At 40.0% G+C, this 23854-nt stretch overlaps 1 protein-coding gene across 2 annotated transcripts; it reads right to left on the bottom strand.

Annotated features, from left to right (window-relative positions):
- Positions 1-6799: 6799 nt before the first annotated feature.
- On the bottom strand, positions 6800-11824 carry LOC108319984 (disease resistance protein RPV1). Of its 2 annotated transcripts, none has more exons than XM_017551322.2 (5): positions 11403-11824; positions 10124-10827; positions 8589-9678; positions 8182-8484; positions 6800-8098 (listed from the first exon to the last, which is right to left on the bottom strand). In XM_017551322.2, the coding sequence occupies exons 2-5, from the start codon at positions 10621-10623 to the stop codon at positions 7073-7075; spliced, it is 2919 nt and encodes a 972-aa protein (XP_017406811.1). In that variant the 5' UTR covers positions 10624-10827; positions 11403-11824; the 3' UTR covers positions 6800-7072. The 2 variants fall into 2 exon arrangements, with proteins under 2 accessions (XP_017406811.1, XP_052735406.1); XM_052879446.1 differs by having other exon boundaries at positions 11396-11824.
- Between the last annotated feature and the right edge of the window lie 12030 nt (positions 11825-23854).

Raw genomic sequence — 23854 nt, forward strand, 5'->3', positions numbered from 1 at the left:
CAAAGAGGAGAAAATGGGTTTAATGTCTCAATAGATCCCTATTTTCGTCTTGAATTTGAAATAGGTCCCTGTTTTTTTTTTGAAGTCTTAATTAGATCCTTATTTTTGATAATTTGATGCAAATAAATCCTTTCCTGTCAATTTCAGAAAACGGCGTTAATGAGTATCTAACGTGGCCTGTGTGAATGCAATTTTTTAATACTCAGAAATAAAGAATGTATTAAATATATCATAATCTATGCTGAAATTAATTAAAGAGAGGGCAAATATGGAAAGTGGTAATGTTTTTTTTGCTGACAAATCAAAATCAAATTGGAGATTTTTCTATTCTAGGGCTCCGTCTCAGAACCTCCCAACAATTGCTTCTGCAGAATAATTGCATTCCTCAAAGGGGCCAAGAATATTATCAAATCCGAAACTTCTACCGGCGAAGGCCCCGTGATGGAGAGGATGGTGTTACCACACCGTTTACTATAATCTAAACTCACTAACAACAAATCCACAAGCTCGGGAACAAAGGAAAAAACATCGCGAAGCGAAGTCCTCTTTTTCACACTCCCAAAATCATAGGAAACCCCAATTGTATTCAACAAATGCCCCAAAGTGTTTCTACACTTAAGATACAGATAATCATGGTCTCCATGCCCAAACTTTCTAAGCTGCTAGCAAAACTCCATCACCGCGCCAATGGAACCCCCCTGCCAATTCTTCGTGCTCACGCAACTCGTGAAATTGATTATGCAAGACGCAGCTAATTGCCCGGTTCAGTGTCACGTGACGAGTGGTAGATCGAAGCCAGCATGGTGGGGGCATTAGAGGCTGCGTAAAGCTCCACAAACCTAGAATAGAAAAATCCCCAATTTGATTTTGATTTCTCAGCAAAAAAACGTTACCACTTTTCATATTTGCCCTCTCTTTAATTAATTTCAGCATGGATTATGATATATTTAATACATTCTTTATTTCTGAGTATTAAAAAATTGCATTCACACAGGCCACGTCAGACACTCATTAACGCTGTTTTCTGAAATTGACGGAAAGGATTTATTTGCATCAAATTATCAAAAATAAGGATCTAATTAAGACTTCAAAAAAAACAGGGACCTATTTCAAATTCGGGACGAAAATAGGGATCTATTGAGACATTAAACCGTAGAAAATGCATAAATCACCGTTCCACTATTTCATATGCTTCCTAAATGAGAAAATAAGTGAATGCCCCTGTGGCGGCTGCACCAGCGTGATGAATCCTCTAGTTGTAACCCTCCATGTGCGTGGCCTCTTCTTCAATTCAATGTTCGTGTGCTTTTCTAATTGAAAGATGATTCCATTCTAGGGTGGCGGTTGTTGCTTTTATTCACACATGTGCCTAGAAAATCCATCACCTCCTCCTCCAAAGCTCTCATCCCTTTTTCCGTGTGCTTCCTCCCTGGACTTGCTTGCTGGACCGCTTCCTCCTTCTGGACCAGTTGGTGCCTCTACTGGATTTGCTCCTTCACGTTGCTGGACCTGCTTGCTGGACGTAGCAGCCTTCTCTATTCAATCATTGTGCATCCAAAGCTGCTCCAGCTGTCTGTGTGAAGGCTAGATGCTGGACCAGGCCCTGCTGCCCATTTCTCTCCCAGCACCTCCTCAAGCACGTTGCAGCTCACCTCCTAATTTGCTGGACCGCTTCTGATGTGGTGCCCTTTTTTTCTGCTTCACGTAGTGTTAGGTGCCAATTATCTCCAATAAAGAAGCCAAAATCCTTTTCATTTATGGGTCGTAACGTGCTGTTGTGTGCACCTCCAAAAGAAAGCCACCATTTTCTCTTTTCTCCAAAGCCCAAAATGAATCCAGCCAAATGATTGCAAAGAAAAGGAAATGCATAGCGTGGCCCACCTGTTGGGCGTGACTCTCCCGTGTACTGGAATAAATAAAAATCCCATGTAATAATTGTGCTCCCAAACAGCGTGTTCTCCTCTTCATGTCACAACCCTTGCATCTTTTAAATGAAATGTGCATGCTGCTTGCTTCCACTAAAAGAAATTAATCCCTCTTTTATACGTAACCGTGTGCTTCCACATTGAATCAGCGCTTCAAAATAGGTGCCACCTCCTATCTCATTTTAGCTTAAAATATAATTGATGTGAAATTTCTCTTTAAATCCCAAAATATTATCCAACAATTTCCCTACAATTAATAATGCAAATAATTAGTCCCAGATAATTCAAATTAATTAAAATAAGAATTTCTTGTCAAATTAAGCACAATTAACAAAAATGGGGAAATACTGGACATTCAAGCACAATTCCTTAATTAAATCTAGCACAATAAGCTAAGTGAAGTCAAGAAAATATTGACTCATCAATTCGTCATAATGAATTTTTTGGACCAAAGCACCTCGCCAACTCTACTTACGTAACTTAGCTTTTTCTTACCAATCTCTCTTGATCTCATACTTTACTTTTCACAAAATACCTATTTCTCAAATAATATATAAACCCTAAAATTAAGTTACCTACCTTTTGAAGTAACTGAAAAACACTAGAAGAGGGGTTGAATAGTGTTTTTATAAAACGTTTTTCGCAATCGTTCTGCTATAGCACGTTGTCAAGTGACTGAGATATTTTTTTAAAGTCTTAGAGGCTTGACTTAAAATATAAGCTTTATAAAGATCAACATGCTAATTAGAATAATTTCTACTACAGCTTTTGTAAGAACTTCCTTTAAAAATAAAGGATCATTTAGCTTGAAAGTTCTTATATTTTCAAATAAAAAGCTCAACTGTAGGTTTTCTAAGACGATCATTTAGCAAAGAGAAGAGAGAATAACACAAAAGATTTTATACTGGTTCACTCCAATTGAGTTACGTCCAGTCTCCTCCGCAGAGAGTTCGACTACACGATTACAAATGAGTATTAGCATCACTCCTAGTTAGGAATGACAACGGGTCAAGTCAGGCATGGATAGTGTGATACCCGAACCTGACCCGCATGTAAAAAATTGTACACGTATCCATCCCGCTACCTGTTGGGTATCCGCATAAAAAAAACCCGCGAATTTTTTCCAACCCGCAAATACCCGTTGGATACCCATTTTCCAATTATCCAAACCCAAATTCTGGTCCAAAGATTATTCTTCTTTCTTTTTCAAAAATCACCAACCCTAGATCTTCACTTCAAAGAGAAATCGGGACTCCAAAAATTGTTGAGTTCATTTTGTCCAAGCTCAGATCTGCACCAAAGCATATCAGATCTGCAACAAAGCATCTCAAATTTCCAACAAAGCATTTCAAACCTGCACCAAAGCATCTCAGGTCTGCATCTCAGATCTGCATCTCGTCACCGTCTCCTCACGTCGTCGACCACTCCCGATGCGGTTTAGTCTCTCAAGCTCCGCGAACGGTATCACCTGCTGTTGTTGGTACTGGTGGCTAGCTTTGTCGCTGGCCGCGGGCGGAGGTGTGGATGGCGGAAGAGGAAGCGACACCACCAAATTAGTGTTATGTTCCGGCAAAAGCAACGTGAGGTCCTTGCGGCCACTAGGGACGGTTATCCTTGTTGTTGGTAGGCAATGGAGATAAGGGAATTGCAGAGAAGGTTCGAGGAAGTTTGAGAGAGAAGAAGAAGAAAGAAGAAGAAACGAGCCCAAAGGAAAATCAATTTGGTTTGATTTGATTTCTTTCATTTAGTTCCTTTGCACCATAACAGAGGGGCAAAATTAAAAACAACTTTTTTAACTTATTTTTCTAATTTCATAAGAAAGTAAATTGAGATTTAGGTGTCCTATTTATTTGACGGTAGAGAATAAAGAAGCTAAAGATTGAAGAGATATAACCTAATGCGTAAAATTGTAATTTCATTTTTTAAACAGGTAGCGGATACCTGCGGGTACAGATAGTTTGACACCCGAACCTGACCCATTAACGAACGAATATTAAATTACCCGTTACACGCTACCCGCGGGTACCTCTTTCCCGCGGATACTAAATACCCGCAACGGATTTTACCCGCGGATACCCGCAGGTGTAGGTTTTTTTGCCATTCCTACTCCTGGTACTCAGCTACCTCGCCGAGATTTTCTTTGAGTATTCGCACCACTCCTAGTACTCATCACCTTGCCGAGATTTCCTTGAGTATTCGCACCACTCCTGGTACTAAAAAAACCGTCGAGATTTCCTTAAGTATTTGAACCACTCTTGGTACTAGACTATCGTGCCTAGATTCCTCAACTCAAAAGAGTTCAATTGTAAGTATTTTAATTCTTTTCATAATTGCAATCCAATATTGCTTACAAGTAGTTTAGACTAAATCTCTCCACGAGAGGGTATGAATACAATACAATACAGTTTAAACACTTGCAGGTGTTTCTCTCTATGATCTTACAAAAGTAAGAGATTTGACGTTTAAGCTCGAGAGTATCTATTTCTCTTTTTTCTTCTCTTCTCTTTTCTTCAGCCCAGATATAATCTTTTCTTCGAGATCTTTTCCTCTCTTCTACTCTGTAGGATGGATATGACGTTGTAAGCTTTTCGCACTTGTTATCCTTTATTCTATTCTTTTGATTTTCTTCGTGAGAGATCTTCTATTTATGGGCTTGATTAATATTTGTCTGTTAGACAACGTTTGTAGTTCATAGCCTTGAAACTTGTATTTTCTCTTTCTTTTTTTCACAACAGTCGTTGTGTAAGTCAACTTTGTCAAAGCAGACGTGCTTTTCCTATCCTTTGCTTGAAGTAGGTTGTATGATCATTTTAGACTTTGTTTCAAGAGAGGAACATTCCATGATTATCTCTTTTGTCTCTAACGTCCACATTTGATTTTTGATTTGTAGCACTGTGGATCCGTGTAGAATAGCTTATCTGTAAAATTAGAGTAAATTGTGCATGCACATATACTTTTCTTATCACTTTTGTTGTTTTTGAACATTGACATTTAATGTCATTTAATGCTTGCTCAGAACAACAAAGTTCTTTTTTATTTCCTACCGTTAGGTAACATTTTATAATTAAGCTCTTTTAATTTGAAGATACCAAACGTGTAGATACTTCATCAAAAGATGACGTGTCTGTTTCACTTGTGGTATCAACTGGATACAAGTAAACACTTCTTTGTATGTGTACCTTGTAGGCAGATAGTTTTTTAACTTTCTCAATCTTTCTTATATCTTTTAGTTAAGTTGGTTTAGTCGAAGACATTGTCTCGACCCATTTTCGTTTTCGAGAGAAGCCAAATACCAAGTTCAGGTATCTTAAGCATTGAACGTTTAACTCAGTTCTCTCTCAGAAACTTTTAGACAAGACATCATCTAGTCAAGCGTCTGATTGTTTTAGCCTAAATGTTTTTCTATTTCCTAGGGCCTAAGTGTTTTCCTATGCCTTCTAAGTTTTGGGTTTTAGGTTCTAGTTTTATTTGTTTGGGTTTTTGGCTCTACATTTTTATCCTAGGTTGCTTTCTGATATTTTAACATGTTTTAATGTTATTTGATTAAACTTCAAAACATGAGATCGTTTGTTCATATAGACGATGTTGTCTTTAACACTTTTAGTTCCAAGTATTCACGTGAGCTACTCATCTCATGGTGTCCTTTGATGTTGGTCGAGGTGCTATGGGTGGTTGTCAAGAGTATCTACCTTATTTGGGTATGTGTCCCAAGCTATTAGATGTTGTGGTGATGTGTAGTTGTTGTGTATCCTTGTTGTACTTCATAAATCTAGAGATGAATCTCTTTATTGGAGAGATGATATAAAAGATGAGTTTGAGTGTTGTCCTTTTGTCTTTCGAAGCAGTAAAAGAGAAAGATGTCTTGCCCGTAGGTTTTTGGGTCGTGTTGAGTATAGTGCCCGTTGTGAGCAGCAACAAAGATTTTACTCATAAGTCCTTAAGGAGCCAAGGAGATAGGTCCAAAGCTAGAGTAGAGGATGACTCAAACTATCATGTTTTGGTAAATATGTTTTGTACGATAGAATACAGAAGGATAAGTTTTGTACGGTAGAATACAGAAGGCGACGGTTGTTTTGGAATTTCTTTGTTGTGGCTTGTGGTTGGGGTGACTTACCTTTGAGATGACTTTCTTGGGTTTACCATGTTGACAATATTCATATGTTGACTAATAGTTGTTGTTATGCTATTTTATTGGATGATTAATCTAATAGCTCACCTTTATGGTTTGTATGTATCGTGATGATCATATTATTCATGTTGTTATATGGGAGTAAATGTTATTACAAATGTTTCAAGTGATGAGTAAAACATTGAAATGTTGTGGAGTGCTAGAGAAAATTTTTATTGTTTTATTTTTAAATATTTCTAGTTAGTTTGATGTAATTGTTTTGGATTATTATTTCGAATTTACAAGATTAGAATAAGTTTTCATTTATTTATTTGGTATTTTAATAAATTAAGATTTTTATTACATCAATTTTGGAATTATGGTTTTGGTAATTTTTCACTTATAAGAAAGTTTTATAATTATTCACAACCTCCTAAAACGGAATTTTACACAAACCACCACTTGGATCTTGTTATCTTTTTAAATATCCATGCTTCACATCTCGGTAAAAGTAATACTTGGATAACTATTTTGTATATTCAAAGATGGAAAATATTTTTTAATAACTTTTTTTAACAACTTTTTTACGACCGTGGTAGCTTGTAATTGGTTCATTTCAAATATACAGACCAATAAAATAGTGACACATAGTTTATTGTAAAAAAATTGTTAAAAAAAGTTAACATATCATAATCCTACAATAAATTTAACCTCTTTAGTGGAAAAAGTAGACAATAAATTTAACTTTGACATCGAACTCATGTAGTTTTTCTCATAATAACTGCAAACTTTGTTTTTCAACTCTTCGGACAAAATTACAAACAATATTGTCAAAATTTACAGTCTTTCATACAATTTTTGTGACGAAAAGTGCAAATTCGTTCATAGCACACAACAACATATAAGAGGTTTATTGAACAACTCTTAAATCCATTCTTCATTATTTCTACAGTAGTTTTCAACATTTTCCTTCTTCATATTACTCAAAGTAGAATTGTGGTAAATATATACTTCAGAATCAATGAATTTCGACTCAAATTCATCTTCTCCCAACCAGCTTCAACCCTGATTCTGAGCCATATATGGGAAAGATGCCAAACTCTTCTATGCTTGCTTCACTATTTTCAAAAATAAATGTTACGTTGCTGAAGAAATGGCCATGCCCTTCTTCAGTTATTGCATCAAATTCATTGATGTCATGATACATACATAGCACGTGATTCGAAGTTAAACTTTCGTATTCCAACAATCTCTGGAGCCAACCAACCCTTATGCCATCTTGATAAACAGAACACGAAATACCAGACTGCAAGAGTGATCCCTTAGAGAGAATGATGCAATAAATGAAACCATACAATTCAGTTTTCCAAAGATAAGGAATAGTTATTGAAGTCTCTGTTGTGTTAAACACACATTCATCAATCACATGGTTTCCTGGAAATAAATACTCTTCGTCATAACATCTTAGATCGTTCTTGCGTAAGTAGGGTATGCGACTCTGCAACATGTGTTGCAACACTAGACGTTGAGTCATGTATGAGTCTAGAGAAGTGCAGTTACAAGCACTCAACTTCTCAAGGGATGGTGGAAGCTTAGGCAAAGACACAAGTTTCTTACAATCATCTAACCAAAGCATTCTCAATGTTGAAAGGCTTTTGATGTTCTTCATGGAAAATCTCTCAGCATTAGATGCCAATTCTGTGAGGGAGTGCTTGTGAGAGCCATGAATTATTGGTTCATCAGTTAACTCGCCGAGATTGCGACAACCCGTTAGATAAAGAGCTTTGAGCTTCCTTTTGTGCCAAATTGATGATGGTATTGAACATATAGAAGTGAAAGCTAAGCTTAATCTTGTCAATTCCTCTGATGTCACTGAAAATTTTCTTAGTGATGAACAACCATAGAGGTTCAGTACACGAAGAGATTTTGAATGGACATGGACCTCATGCAAGCTTTCACAATAGCAAAGAGAAACATTTTCAAGTTTTTCTGCCAAGGATAAGTCTGGAATCTCAATCAAGTCTCGGGATCCCCACAGGTCAATAGTCTTCAAATTCACAAGGTTCTGTTAAAAAGTTGTTAAATTCAAAATGATGAGCCTCAACCATAAGAAAAATTTGACTGAGATCATAAATGTAGTACATATACCTGAACACCATCCCAAAGCTTTTTAAGCTTGCTACAACGCATGCAAAGCTCCACAAGTTTTTCAGCAGAGAAGTTAGCTGGCAAAGACTCAAGACAGAATCCATCCCAATGAAGGTACCTCATTTTATGAGACAGAGTATTAAGACCATTAGGAAGATACACATTAAATATGTTAAACTTGCTCCAACTATGGATTTTGAAAAATCTCACGTTAGTCATCTTTGCAAGGAAATCAGAACTCAAATAGAGATCCTCAATTAATTTGGACAAATCTAAAATTATGCCTTCAACAATATCAGTTCCCTAAACCAAACAAATCAAACATGGAATAGTCATTAGCAGGTACTAGCTAAATTCTTAAAGTATACTTAAATTAACATATAGAAGCAAAAATGTTTTTAATTTACCTTGTTGTATTTGAAGACTTCATGCACTTCCTCATGTTTCCACAACCGACTTCGTCTTCCAGGGTCTTTGACACATTCTTGATGAACAATTTGCCTACCCATTTCTTGTATCAAGTCATGCATTTCTAGTTGATTGCCCCCTGAAATTGTTATCAGAGCTCTATCCAGAAGCACTTCTATCCCAGATATTGCAGAAAAATCAAAAGCTTCCAACATGTTTGTTACATGATCTCTCTGGTCCCCTCTAAAGAAGCATGCAATGTCTAGAAATATGTCCTTCTGAGAGTGATCTAAGCCATCATAACTTAATTTTAAGACAGTGTGAATTTTCATATTTGGAAACTTTTGGAGTTTTCTCAATTCACATTCCCATGCTCCCTTACTTCTTGAACGAAGACTTGCACCAAGAACTTTCAAAGCCAAAGGAACACCTTTGCAATAGGAGGTTGCACTTCTTGATAGATCTTCGTATCCATATTTAGGTTGTTTTTCTCTAAAAACAGTCAAACTGAAAAGTTGAAGGGAGTGATGAAAGCTCAATTCCTTGACTTCACATATTTTATCAACTTGGCTAAATATTTGCTTGTTTCTACTTGTAACAACGACTCTACTTCCGAGTCCCATGAAATCAAAATCTTCAATTAGATTTTCTAATTGCTCTGAGGTAGCCACATCATCCAAGACTATGAAAACTTTTTTGCGTCCTAGCCTACTCAAAACAAACTTGGTTACTGAAAAGGCTACATCAAAACAATGATTTTTATTCCCTAACAACTCAGAAAAAAGCTTATTACGTAAGGCTTTGACTCCATACTTGTCTGATTCTTCCCTTACATTTTCAAGGAAGCAGTGACCTTCAAACTCGTGAGATAGTTTGTCATATAGAGCACAAGCAAGGGTGGTTTTACCTATTCCACCCATGCCCCATATTCCCAAGATTTTAACTTCATTTGACCCTACTTTTAGCAATGACTCAATCTTTTCATAGTTTTCCTCAATTCCAACCAATCCTTTGTGCCAGTTTGGGTATATAGGAGCCAATTTTTCCAAAACATCTTCAACAATATGCTTAAGGAGTTCAGATTCAACCCTTGCATGTGAAAAGAGAAACATAAATAAATGATGTGTAGATAGTCTAACAAATTCAAAACTAAAACAAGCAACTATAAAAGTACTACACATAATCCATGACCAACAATGGTAGTGCAGAAGAGTAACAAAAATGTGTTGAAGATCATGGTGATATGACCAAATTAAAGTTTGAACTAAACCCAAATAAAAGCCTTTGTTTTTTCTATGCAGCAAGCTTCTCAAGCAAACTAGTATGAAAGGTGTTTCTGCATGCTTAATTTAAGATCAAATTTGGATTCTGAAAACAGATTGTATGAAAGGTGTTTATGCTTGGTTAGAACTAGTATGAAAGCTTCTCAAGCTCTGATAGACAATTGTATGAATTCTTAATTTAAAATCAAATTTGGCATAATTTAAAACCAAATTTGGACAACTCAACTTCACTCACTCTCAAGTTAGTTTACCTGTAAGTCCGAGAGTCCCATGCAGCTAAATTGGCTGCTTCAGTGAGAGCAGCTTTCCATTTGTTGCACATGGGTTCTCCCTTATGTGTTACAAATAATTTCTCATAGCTTCCTGTCTGCTTCCTTACATGGGATGGATCTATGTCATAGAACACTGGTATCACAATCTGTCCTCTTTCTTTCTTACATTCCATAATCTTGCTGAGTTCACCCAAGCACCACTTTGAGGAAGCATAGTTCTCTGAGAAGATGACAATAGATATATGAGAATCTTCAATTACTTGGATTAGTGTTGTTGAGATCTCCTCTCCCTTTTCAAGACAATTGTCGATAAAGGTTTCAACCTTCTTTTGCTTCAAAGCATCATAAAGATGGCTTGTGAATTTCTTGCGGGTGTCCTCACCTCGAAAGCTTAGAAACACATCATATCTTTTAGAAGATAACACTGAAGGAGAGTAAGAGGATGAAGCAACAACACCGATAACTTTCTGCTCAACCATTATGAATTTCAAGTGTTGCACCCGCAATGATCATACCTCATACACTTTCTCACCAAGGGAAGAATAACGAAATATGTACCAAATTGATAGTTTGATTTTAGGTGTTTTTGTGACCCTTAGAAGTTTATTTTGCCTCGATTAGTAGCTTGCTTATCACTTGGGAAAACTTATGCTCCATTCTTTCAAACATAACATGTGGTTAACCTGACAAAATTCACATCAAATAGAGAAGAACATGAATATTCAAAATAAGTTCATCACAGCATACACAGTCATGCAGATGGCATCAAGACATATTCTTATTTTCTACTTTCTAACCATTTAAAACATGTTTAACACTTAAATTAAGAGATGGACAAGCACATCAATTACAACTCAAAATCTAATCAGATAACTGAAATTAGGTTTAAAGTAAAACAGAATTGTAGAAGACCAATCTGTTCTGGCTGTGCCCTTAGGACTATTGTCAGCTTAATTCAAAGAAAAACAACATCCAAAATGAGTTTGACCAATAATACAAAGAAAATAGGCGAATATATTTACGCATTTCAGCGAACAATTCATATTCACTACTCCTTTTGTTTTGCTTTTTTAGAAGTTACTTTTCAATTTAGACACCACAAAACCACTCTTCTCAGGAGGAATTTACATTCTTAACCGGGTTCTCTTTCAATTAAAACATGGGAAAACAATAATAAATCATATTAGTCAAACTTTTCATTTTTGGTTGTTCCTAAGTGATGGTAAAATTCAGAACAGAGAAAGAGTTTACCACTGACCCAATCCAACTGCTTGCAACAGAGAAGAATACACTGATTCTTTACATAAATACCAGAGCTTCTTGGGCGCAACAAAGATAACTACACCAGAATTTTATAGTTCATATGAATATATTAGATCAAAATGTTTAAATTCTTTGGCAAATATGAAAGAATTAGAGGGAAGTGTTGATGTTGAATAAGTCGGTGGTGTCTATGTCATGGATGTTCCCAAGTTTCCTACGCAATGTGCTCTTTTAGATTTTCACGCATTTAATTTCTCATGACTTCAGTGCTGACGGATGGATTTTAAGTAGTGAACATAGACCTTAGAGTCATTTTGAATCCATGAATCAAATCTACGGGAGTCAATTGCAGTGGTGGACCGAGCAGACTTGCTACGACAAGTCCCCTTAAGATGCTGACTGCTTCAACCTTATTGTTTGCAAGAGAAACTAACGGGTATTTCATGAGAAGTGTTACTATGGGCTTATAACTGACAGATCAGGTAAGGTGGCAAAATAGTTGGAAAGGACTCAAAGGACTGAGCGGTTGACATGCTAAAAAGCATTTCATGACGGCTCAGTCCCGACAATTGTTGAGTAGAATTAAGGTGCAATTAATGTCACAACGATTACTGTTAAGCGGTTAATGTTTGTATTAATGATAAAGAGGTAGATTAATTGGTTAGATTCTTTTAAACTTTATAAATAAGGGTTTAATTTCGAGGTAAAGACACTTTTAATCACTATTGAATTACACAAAGCCTACAGAGAAAAATTCTGACTTGAACGTCAGAGTCTATTCTGCAAGTCATCCCCCTACACCGATCGGTTATATGGAGCAAGGAGCAAGGAGGACGTTTGGCAGAGACAGGAACTCTTCAAGTGGTTATCCTCATCCCATTTCCATAGAAAGATTTTGGCGCCCACCATGGGGCCAATGATTTTTTGAAGACACCCTAACGAGACCATAAGGATGGCAACACAAGACCTAGTAGCGATGATGTAGGAGATGAGAAGACAAATGGAGGCCATGCAGGCGGAGATCGCGACTTTGAGAGCCGACCGGGATGCAACGCTAAGGGACCGCGATGTGGGGCAAAGGGACCGCGATGCGGGACAGAGGGCCCCGCCGAATCAGCAGTCGGCGGCACCCACTCGAACTCCCATAGTGGAATTTTCTGAAACTGATCATGAGGATTCTGATAAGGAGGAGAACAGTTCCAGAAGCCCCCCTTGTCCGACCAGCAAACGCCGCTCGGGAAAGGGCGCTTCACCCTTTTACAGTTGCAGTCATGGAGGAGCCAATGCCGAATAGGATGCTCTCAGCTCTTGAAAAATATGATGGATCAGGGGATCTAGAGGAGCATCTAAGGTCATTTGCAGATGTCATGGCTATCTAATCACCCAATGAGAGTGTGTGGTGCAGGGTTTTTTCCCTATCGGTTAAAGGGGAGGCTTTGGCATGGTTCCATTTTCTTCGGCCCAGGACCATTGACAATTTTGCGACCTTGAGACACTTGTTTGAGCAGCAGTTTGCCTCCAGTAAGATGCAAAGTCTTACATACATGGAGCTGACTAAAATCAAGCAGGAGAAAGCCGAAGGCCTAAGGGATTTTATGCACCGTTATAATCAGATCGTATGGCAGGTGAAGGGTGTGGGCAAGAAATTCATAATGAGCACCTTGTCTACTACTTTAAGACCTTGTTCTTTGGTGGAAAGCCTATTCGCACGGCCACCCATGACAATGGACGAATTGCAAGATAGGGCGCCTGAATTCATTCGGATTGAGGAAATGCGAGCTGTCCAAAAACGGCGGCACGAAGAGAATACTTCATCCTCAGGCCAAGAGAAGAAAGAGGGTAAGAAGAAGCTCGTTCCAAACGAACGGAAGAAAGGGAAAAAGTTCAAAGATAGTTCGAAAGGCCCATATTTGAGCGGTATACCCAACTGAATGCGCCAAGGGCGTGAATTTTGGAGGAAGCCTTGAGCGCGAATCTCCTTGCCCCATTGAATAAAAAACTGAAGCCTAAGAATGCGGATGGTACGAAGCATTGCCTCTATTACCAGAATATGGGGCATACCACTAAAGAATGCACCACTCTAAGAGACAAGGTTGAAGAATTGTTAAGGGCGGGGCATTTGAGAAGGTTCGTGAGGAGTGAGCGGGTGGAAAGAAGTCCACCAAGGAGAGGGAGATCCGAGTGGTCTGATCGCAGGGAGGATCGTCGTCGCAGCAGAAGTCGAAGTCATGATCAACCGTTGCATGACATCATTAACAATATTTCTGGAGGCTTTGTTGGAGGAGGGTCATTGGCATCTACGAGGAAGAGGAGTTTGAGGGAGATGAAAAGTGTGCATAGGGTGGACGTAAACAAACGCTCGATGCCACCGATTAGCTTTACTGATGAGGATTTTCATGCTCCTGATTAGCTTTACTACATAGGGTGGACGTAACCCTTAAGTTTCCTTTTGACAAGGGTACCATTTGCACCATCCGTGCGGATTAGAAGGTTGCTCGAGAGTCTTACGTTGCGGGCCTGAAGGTTGAACCCTCAACTTCTAGGCGAAATGTCAAACGGTCGGAGGTAGCAATGGTAGAGTTAGAGCCAATACTGACGACCGGATAGAGCCACTGGGACAAAGGAGACCATTCGATCTTGGGCGCAAGGAGGACCAGGTTACTTCCATTGGGAGTGAGTTGGGAGAGGAACAGGCCAAGCTGATAGGCAAGCAGCTAAAGAAAAACAGAGAGTTGTTTGCTTGGATTGGAGCCGACATGCCGGGAATTCACCCAAAAGTCATGTCGTATAAATTGGCATTGTTTAAGGAGGCCCGCCTGGTGACGCAGAAGAAGAGGAGGCTCGGGAAGGAGAAAAGGTTGGCGGTGGAGGTCGAGGTGAAGAAGCTCCTTGAGGAAAAATTCATTCGTGAAGTCAAGTATACTACTTGGATGACGAATGTTGTTATGGTGAAATAGTCGAATGGGTAGTGGAGGATGTGCACGGACTTAAACAAAGCATGCCCTAAAGACTCCTATCCTCTTCCGAGCATTGATGCTTTGGTAGATGGGGCGTCAGAGTTCCAAGTTTTAAGTTTTTTGGATGCCTATTCGGGCTATAATCATATCCCCATGTACCCTCCCTGATAGTGATAAAACAACTTTCATTATTGAGCGGTCAAATTACTGCTATGAAGTAATGTCATTCGGGTTGAAGAATGCAGGGGCTACATATCAACGTTTGATGGACAAAGTCTTTTGTCATTAAATTGGGCAGTGCATGGAGGTTTATGTGGACGACATGGTTGTGTGCAGCCGTTCGGTGGAGGATCATGTGAAAGATGTTGAGGAAGTTTTCGACTAGGTGCGCAAGTATGGGATGCGTCTGAATCCGGCCAAGTGTACCTTCAGGGTGCCAATTGGAAAATTTTTAGGCTTTATGCTAACAGCCAGGGGAATAGAAGTAAATCCTGACAAGTGCAAGGTGGTGCTTGAAATGAGAAGCCCACAAAATCTTAAGGAGGTGCAACGCTTGGTGGGACGACTGACTTCATTGTCTCGTTTTATTCCAAAACTGGTGGAACGTATAAAGCCGATTATGAAGATAATGAAGAAGAGTGTCAAGACCAAGTGGGATGATCGGTGCGAGGAGGCCTTCAACGAGGTAAAGTGCATATTGGCTAGCTCGCCTGTTATGGGTCGACTTGATCCAAAGCACGACTGCAGTTATTCTTGGCAGTTTCAGAGGAAACGATTAGTGCGGCTTTGGTGTAGGAGAATCCAGAATTCAAACTCATTTACTTCATCAGCAAAACACTGCAGGATGCAGAAACAAGATATAAGAAAGTGGAGAAAATTGCTTTAGCGCTTGTGATAACCGCTCGGTGATTGAGGCCTTACTTCCAAGATCAATTAGTAGTAGTGAGAACTGACCATCCGATTGCCAAAATCATATGCAAATCAGATTTGGCGGGGAGAATAATAGGTTGGTCGGTGGAGTTAACTGAGTTTTGTTTGCGGTTTGAGTCGATCGGATATGTGTGAGGGCATCACTTAGCTGTTTTTGCAGTAGAGTTACCGTTACCGTTACGGGCAGGTAAAAGCAGCCAACAAGGTGATAGTGGCTGAACTGAAGAAATGATTGGGAAGCGCCAAAGGAGCTTGGGTGGACGAATTGCAAGAGGTTCTTTGGGGGTATCGTTTCACACCGCACGGTACCACTAGAGAAATCCCTTTCAACCTCACTTATGGCACTGATGTCATGTTGCCGGTAGAAGTGGGGGAACCAATGCTCAAGAGGCACATACAAGATCTGCAGGTAAACAATGATGACTTAAGGGCGGAATTGGATACCTTAGCAGAAGAAGAGAAATTGTTGTTGTTTGAGCGGAAGCTTAGAAAAGGCTCGTTGCTCGTCACTATAACACTAAGATAAAACTAAGGCAGTTTGCTGAGGGAGATCTAGTGTGGCGAAAGACTAGAGACGTTCGGTGCAATCGAACGGATGGAAAGTTGGCTGCAAATTGGGAAGGTTCGTTCAGGGTGGTTGAAAACCTAAAAATGGAGCTTACCTAAAAATGCAAGTTGGCTGCAACTGAAGACAATTAATTCTCCAACCACCCTGTCAGCACCTTAAACGTCCGATATGGGGGGCCGAACGTCTATAATATTATAGACGTCCGTCCCCCTCCCATGGACGTCTATAATATTATAGACGTCTGGCCCGACCCAGGACGGACGTCTAGAGTTTCACTTATTTACGAATATGCCATCGGTCAATTATTTACGTTGGGGCTTTTATGGACGGACGTCTATGGGGGGACGTTAAAAGCCAATTCTGCACTAGTGTTGGTATGGGTGGGGAAGGAGTAATGGGTGCACAGGATGAAGTCCCTTCACCAGACTTCTTCTTCAAATCACCCTCCTAAGGGCAAACAGGCGTGCAAAGGTGCTACTCTTGGAAGGATCCATCGATGACAGATAATCTGCACGACAAAAACAAATTTAGATAAGTTACAAACAACTGCTCGGAAAAATGGTCAAAAGTAGCTTACCAAAAACATTATTGTGAAGATTCTTATTGTTCAAAAAACTAATGAGCCTATGGGAGGAGGACTTGAGGGGCAGTTGACTTAATTGACTGACCAGATCGAACTCCTCTGGCGTCATTTTGGACTTGGCCCAGGAAACAACCCTCTTTGGACAGTCAGTCCAGTAGAAGGGAAATTTGGGCTGGCCATCCGGGAAGTAAAAGCTTGGACGCTCGGCCTCTAGAGGGACAACCTTGACAAAGTTCCCCTTAAAATCCTTATAGGAGGTGTTGAACAGCGTAAAATGTTGTCTATCCTGGATTGAATTAAGGGAAACCCAGGGCTTGTTCGGGTGAGACTACACGGGGAAAAAGTTGAGAAATGCGCAAGAGTGGGATAAAGAGCAAGAGCCGTGCAGGCAACGGAGAACGCCTGTATGAATGCCCAACTATTCGGGTGTAGTTGGGTGGGAGCCACACTAAGCTCTCGTAGAACGCCCATATGGAACTCAGAGAAAGGAAGAAGGACTTTTAAGTCCTTAAACAGTGTGGAGGTAAAAGAAGTTTGAGGCATAGCCCTCCCGACCATGACACGCTCGCTCGGTCATTTGGCAGATGGTTATTTTAAAATGGCTCACATCCTCGGCCGCTTTCACTAGGCTAATGTCGCTGATAAGCTCTTTGATGGGACGACAAGAATGGAAGAAGGAAGTGTTTTGCTTGACCTCGTGGGGAGCCTAATCGTAGCCGGTGACGGTGGGCCAGTTTTTAGGCTTTCCATCCCAAGCCCCGGTGAAATCCACGTGGATGGCAATTTGTTCAGCGTCGTTGTCTTCGAGAATACGTTAAGAATCCTCACTACCCGACATCCCGGTCTGGTTACCGGCGGGGGGATTTCTCTCGTCGACAACACCCAAGGTAGAGGAGGAAGACGTAGCAACCCTGTTGTCAGCATACCCCTCGCCTTCTCCTCCGGCGGAGTCAAAAGAAGCTTGAGAATACATGGTTACCTAAAGCAAAGAGTTTAAGGCTTTTTAGAAGGGAAGAGTAGGAAGAACGCTCGGTTTGCTAGAGAGCTCAAGGGGGAAAGTGAAAAAATGGGGTGACCCTACCACTATTTATAGATGGTAAAGGCGGTTCACCAAACCCATCTCGAGCGTTCAAAGGGAAAAGATCTGACGGTTCAAGTGTCGTGACGTTATGTTTTCACCTTTTCCTGCCTATTTTTTCAGTCGTGACTCTTCGACTCCCGCTCTTCCCGCCATTTTGTAGATACTGAAGGGACGTGACGATTGATGAGCTGTCACAACCCAAGAACCCTAAACCAATCGGTGAAGACTTCAAAACCCTACGCAAAATCTAAGATGTTGCTAGGGCTTGGGGGGCCTATGTTACTATGGGCTTATATCTGACCGATCAGGTAAGGTGGCAAAATAGTTGGAAAGGACCGAGCAGTTGACATGCGAGAAAGCATCTCATGACCGCTCGGTCCCGACAACCGTTGAGCAGAGTTAAAGCGCAATTAATGTCACAACGACTACTATTAAGCGGTTAAGATTTGCATTAATGATCATTAAGAGGTAAATTAATTGGTTAGATTCTTTTAAACTCTATAAATAAGGCTTTAATTTCGAGGTAAAGACATTTTTACTCACTATTGAATTACAAAAGGCCTACAGAGAAACATTTTGACTTGAGCGTTAGAGTGTATTCTGCAGGTCATCCCCCTACATTGATTGGTTATCTGGACCAAGGAGCAAGGAGGACGTTCAGCAGAGACATGAACTCTTCAGGCGGTAATATATCCTCGTCCCATTTTACTAGGAACAAGAAGGAAGGTCGTCCCAAGTACTTTTTCTTCATGTACCCTTATTTATCTGTTTGAAGACTTGCTCATTCGCCTTCCCTTCAAAAAATTTCATATTAGCGTGTTGAGGGAGCTTAACTTGGCACCTACTTAACTTCACCTAATTAGTTGAGTCTTTATACAAGCGTTCGTGATGTTGTGCATCACTATCGGCATCACTCCCGCTCCCTCATCTCTCTACATTATTTCCTCACACGACCTAATGTCCAAAAGGGGCGGGTTTCCCTCATATCCAAGAAGAGGAGGTGGTTGTTTACCCTATACATCGTCTCTTTCAAGGGGTTCAAGACCAAATATTTTATAGTTGAATAACAGAGGTCAGCTGATCCAAGTTTTTTTATGAGGTCGGTCGGTCCAAGTTTCCCTTTTATTAGACTGAGAATCTGAGGAAAATAACTTCATGGCACAAGGCGACAATGTCACCGGTCGAGGTGGAAACATTGGAGATGATCGACAAGCTACCTCATCGCCTCCCTTCCTTAACTATTGTCAATTGCCTTAGGATTGAAAACCACTTGTCAATAACAATTTTCGTCCGGATTGATTTTTGGCTTTATCGTATTCTATTGTCTTATGTTTTATTTTTTACCCAGTTTCTTTTATACTGTTATTTTCATTTTATTCTTAGTTTCTTTTTAGTATTCTATTTTTATTTTACTTTTCCTTTCGTAATTTCCATTTTTAAACTTTGTTTTTACTTCATATTTTTATTTTTATTTTAGTTTTGTTCTAATATAATTAATGTGGTTAAATGTAATTAACATAAAAAAAGGGAAAAAGGTTTGGAACATTCTATTTTGTCTTTAGTAAAAAAAAAAATGTGTTTTGTCGAGGGAAGGACAACGCGTGTGTTGGAGGGGTAGGGGGAAAAAACGGCTTTTGCAGGTAAGGATTTGGAGATTTTGGTAAGGATTTGGAGATTTGGTCAGGACATCAACACAGAAAAGCAGAGAGCAAATATACACACAGTGGGGGGTTGTTTGGTTTTGATCCATCATCTTCGAACATTGGTGAGGGCTTCTGGAGGGCATTCACCATTTTTGGTACCTGCAAAGAGACGCGGAAGCCAGCTTGGAAGAAGAGGAGGAGTCACCGGATTCACATAGCTAACAGCGGCCAATGAAGCTCCAAGAGGTAAGCACGCCTTATTCCCTCGTTCACTTGCGTAGTCATACTGCATTATACTGTGATGTTGCTCTGTTTAAGTGTGTTTGGATGTATGAATATTCCCGTCCGTCGTCATCCTTCCACGTACAATCACCCTCCCATATTCACCATGTGACTTCCCATGTACTACTTTGCCACTAATATCATCAGTTTCATCCTCCTGACTACCTTGTTCCTGATCCTCGTTGTATTAAAAAAAATAAGCAAACAAAAGAGACCAAATCAATATCCAGCCAAACCCCTCGCCCTTCCCTAGTGATTTCAACACCATCCCCAATCCACCACTGAACCTTTGCATTGTCATCCCTTTTCATATCCTCTCGGGCATTTTAACCAAACCACAACCAAAAGCATAAACACATTACAATATCATATTAAAATCTCAAACCCCCCAAGCATGGTCTCGGTAAGCTTCCACGGTTGTCTTCACTGATAACTCATCTTCATCTCCAAACACCCGCATAAAGTCGAGTCTTTAACCGTTTTTTTTTTCACCATCTCCACGCCTTCATCTTCTTCCTCACCAAACAGCACACACGCGCATAGCCCGTTATACAAATTAAAGAGATAACGACTGAAAACGAGAGAGGAAGAGTTGGAGCGGCGGCTGGCGAGGGTCTCGGCGGTGAGCAGAGGCGCTTGTGACGCCTTGGGTCGCTACTCGCGGTGGCCGGTTTTTGCTGGAGGTGAGGCGTGGTGGCTGCTCTGGCCGAGATGGATGGCGGGCTCGCGGGAGAAGCGGGGAATCTCGGGTCTCTAGGGAGTGCTTGATCTGAGTAGGGTGAGGAATGAGGGAAGGTGTTGAACCCCTAGGGGATTCTAGGCTAGAAACCACCCGGGTAGGTCAAGCCCAGAAATAAACGCACGACGGGAACCTTAAGCCTTTTTCGAGCGCTCGTTATTCATCCTCCTTTCCCAACGTCCGTTCGGCCACTTCTTGGACGGACCGTTTGGTGACCATCTCCCCAACGAACTCTATTTATTCGACCTCCTTTCCCAACGTCCGTTCGTCATCTCTCCAACGAGCGCTCGTCATTCAGCCTCCTTTCCCAACGTCCGTTCGTCCACTTCTTGGACAGACCGTTTGGTGACCATCTCCCCAACGAACGCTCGTTATTCTAAATCCATTCCCAACGTCCGTTCGGCCACTTCCACGGACTGCACGGTAGCCTGCGACGGACCGTTCGGCACCCCCTTTCTCATTTAGGCCCCCCATTATTTGCTTTATTTTTATTTATTTATTTTATTTTTATTTATTTTTATTTTATTTTTTATTGTCTTATTTTATCTATTTATTCTAGATATCTACTTATCCTAAAATATATATTTAATAATACAATATTTATAGCTTAAATAAAAGAATTTACAAAAATACGGTTTAAAGGTTAAGCACACGTGTGACCGCTCGCGTCGTCCTTGTGCTAAAAACCTTTTCTTCTTTTTTAAAATAAAATTACAAAAAATATAGGTTTTGAGGGTTAAGCACACGTGTGACCGCTCGCGTCGTCCTTGTGCTAAAAACCTTTTCTTCTTTCTTTTTTTAAAATAAAATTACAAAAAATATACGTTTTAAGGGTTAAGCACACGTATGACCGCTCGCGTCGTCCTTGTGCTAAAAACCTTTTCTTCTTTTTTAAGAAAAAATTACAAAAAATATACGTTTTGAGGGTTAAGCACACGTGTGACCGCTCGCGTCGTACTTGTGCTAAAAACCTTTTCTTCTTTCTTAAATAAATTTACAAAATATGTTTTAAAGGTCGAACACTCGTGAGATCATCCGCATCGTCCTAGTGTTCGATACCTTTCTCTCCTATTTACATAAATTTAAATAATGGTATGAGTGCTCGTGTGACCGTCCGCGTCGGCCTAGTGCTCATTACCTTCTTTTCTCGAAAATATTAAAAAGCATAAAATCTTCAAGAAATTAAAAACATCTGCTTTTTCAAGCAACGAACAATCTTTTAAAACCCAGAACTACGTGATCCTGGATTCTCCATCAAGAGTGGAGATACGTAGGAGCAAGGATAGTCCTTGTCAGGTTCACTTCCCAAAAATCCAAAATCATTTCCAAACAAAATTTTAAAACAATTTCCTAAACGAAATTTTCAACATAGTTTCCAAAAGAACTACGTAACCCTGATTTCTCATTTTGAATGAGAATACGTAGGAGCAAGGTCAATCCTTGTCGGGCCCAAAAAACAAAAAAAAATATATTTTGTTTCTTTAGAGTTTTATTTTAGGGGATAGTTAAACATTTTGAAAACCATATCACATTCGCGTATTTAATTAAAGGTACTGCCTCAGGGCAGGCGTTGTAGGGTGCTAATACCTTCCCTACACGTAACCGACTCCCGAACCCAGAATCTGGTTTTCGTGGACCGTGTCTTATCGTTTTATGGTTTTTCCGTAGTTTTCCATAATAAACTATGGTGGCGACTCCAAATCTCTTTTTCTAAAATCCGTTTCTTTTTGGATCGTCATCCCGTCGTGATTTCGGTTGCGACAGATGGCGACTTCACTGGGGACTTTTAGAGAGTCAAGCCATTTAATTAGATATGCGAATTTGATGTGGTTTTTCTTTATGTTTTCCTTTCCTTTTTCTTTATCTATGTTTGATATTTATAATAATTGCATGTGAGTTGTTTTGCTTATTCTTTGAAAAAGTTGTTGTATGTTGAACCCCAGGGTAGAAACCATGTTTATATCTGCTTGGGAATTTTTCTGGTTGTTTTGCAGGTGAGGGTTTGGGTATGCATTGCATTCTCCCTTCACACACACACATTATGCATATCATGAGTGGGGCCCTCAGCTAGAGTTTGGGACATACTTCCTGTTTGGCTATCGTGAGAACCTCAGCTAGAGTTTGTTCTCTTCACTTGTGTCTCCGCATCTAGTTGATTACTCGACTGTTGTGGAGATGCCATGAAGGGGGCCATAGCTCCAGTGACCATCGACCTTTAGGCTCAGGGAACCATCCTTGTGAGATTGCATATACTTAACCTTGAATCTTAAGTGTCGGACCCTCTCTAGGGCACAAAGGGAGATGTGTGCAATTTCATAACCCTCATGTTTGCTCAATAAAATCACGCACCTTGTACATATCATCATATCTCTTTATACATCTTTTTATTTTCTTTCTTTCATTGTTGCTCATTGTTTTTATGGTCTTGTTACATTTTGTGTATTCTAGTCGAGAAATTATAAATTTTGATTAAGTCCTTTAGGTAAAGATGGAAATTAACATGGGATTTTGAGTCGGGGGTATTCGAGTTCAGACATTTTAATATACATCATAGCAAAGGAGGGTATTACGGGTGGATCAAGGGATCTGGTGAGAAAAAGATAGCTCTGAAAGATGCATTCAAGAAGTGGTATAAGAATTTGATGAGCCTGTCAGAGGTGAAGAGTTTGGGCAAATCTTAAATACACCTCCCGAGGGAAAAACTCTATGCAACTATCTTGGGTAGTATACCCATGTCTTGCAGCGAGTGAGAATTATAAAAGTACCCCTATGAAGTTGGAGAGTGAATTCACACTTAAGGGTAAGGCGAAGGGCCTTTGTCAAGGATACCTAGAGTGGTACTTGCATCGAAAAGTGGGAAACATTTACGAATGTACTTGCTCTTATCCTATATGGTGTCATTCTCTTTCCTAATACCATGGTTTTGATGACTACGCTGCCATGAATGCATTTGTGGGATACAAAGTTCACTCTGAGAATCCAATCACTATTGTCCTAGAAGCTTAATTAGTGTTATGAGCTAAAGGGAGGACAAATGTTATATTGTCTACCAGTGTTGTATGTGTGGTTCGTCTATCGGGTGAATGAGAGCGCCTTGAATGCCACATGTCCCGTGGATGAGCTACTGCAGTGTAAACCGGATATGAAAGGGGCAAATGGATGAGCGCAACTCTGTGCAGGCTCAAAGAAGGAAAGGTTTAAATGACGTATTTTCTGGGCAGCAAAGACCGCACATCATATATCATTGCGGGAAGTACCCTAATGTACCCCCATGGGTATTCGATGTTGTACTAATCACAATACTATGTTAGCACAAAAGCAATCTGGGTACCGCCCACGCCTGCATCTCTGGCCATATCGAAAATCTTAAGAGGAAGGAACCTTTGCTGAATCGCTTCATCAGGTTAGAGACGCTTGGGGCAATGTTCGGAGGGAGGCTCAAGATTATGGATCATTAATGAAAGTTTCCCTTAGGAAATGGAACGTAGAAAGGGTTAAGACAATCAAGTTGTAATTCACGTTAATTTCGCCTACCCAAATTGTGAAAAACAATTTCAAAATGACGAGCAATGGATAAAAGCAGTAATGACAAAACTGAATAAGGAATGTTGACATCAAGCTAAAAAGGAGACATAAAGAATTGATAATTCAGATGAAGAAGCGT

Source organism: Vigna angularis, chromosome 6 (genome assembly GCF_016808095.1).
Source record: "Vigna angularis cultivar LongXiaoDou No.4 chromosome 6, ASM1680809v1, whole genome shotgun sequence".
Taxonomy (NCBI): Eukaryota; Viridiplantae; Streptophyta; class Magnoliopsida; order Fabales; family Fabaceae; genus Vigna; species Vigna angularis.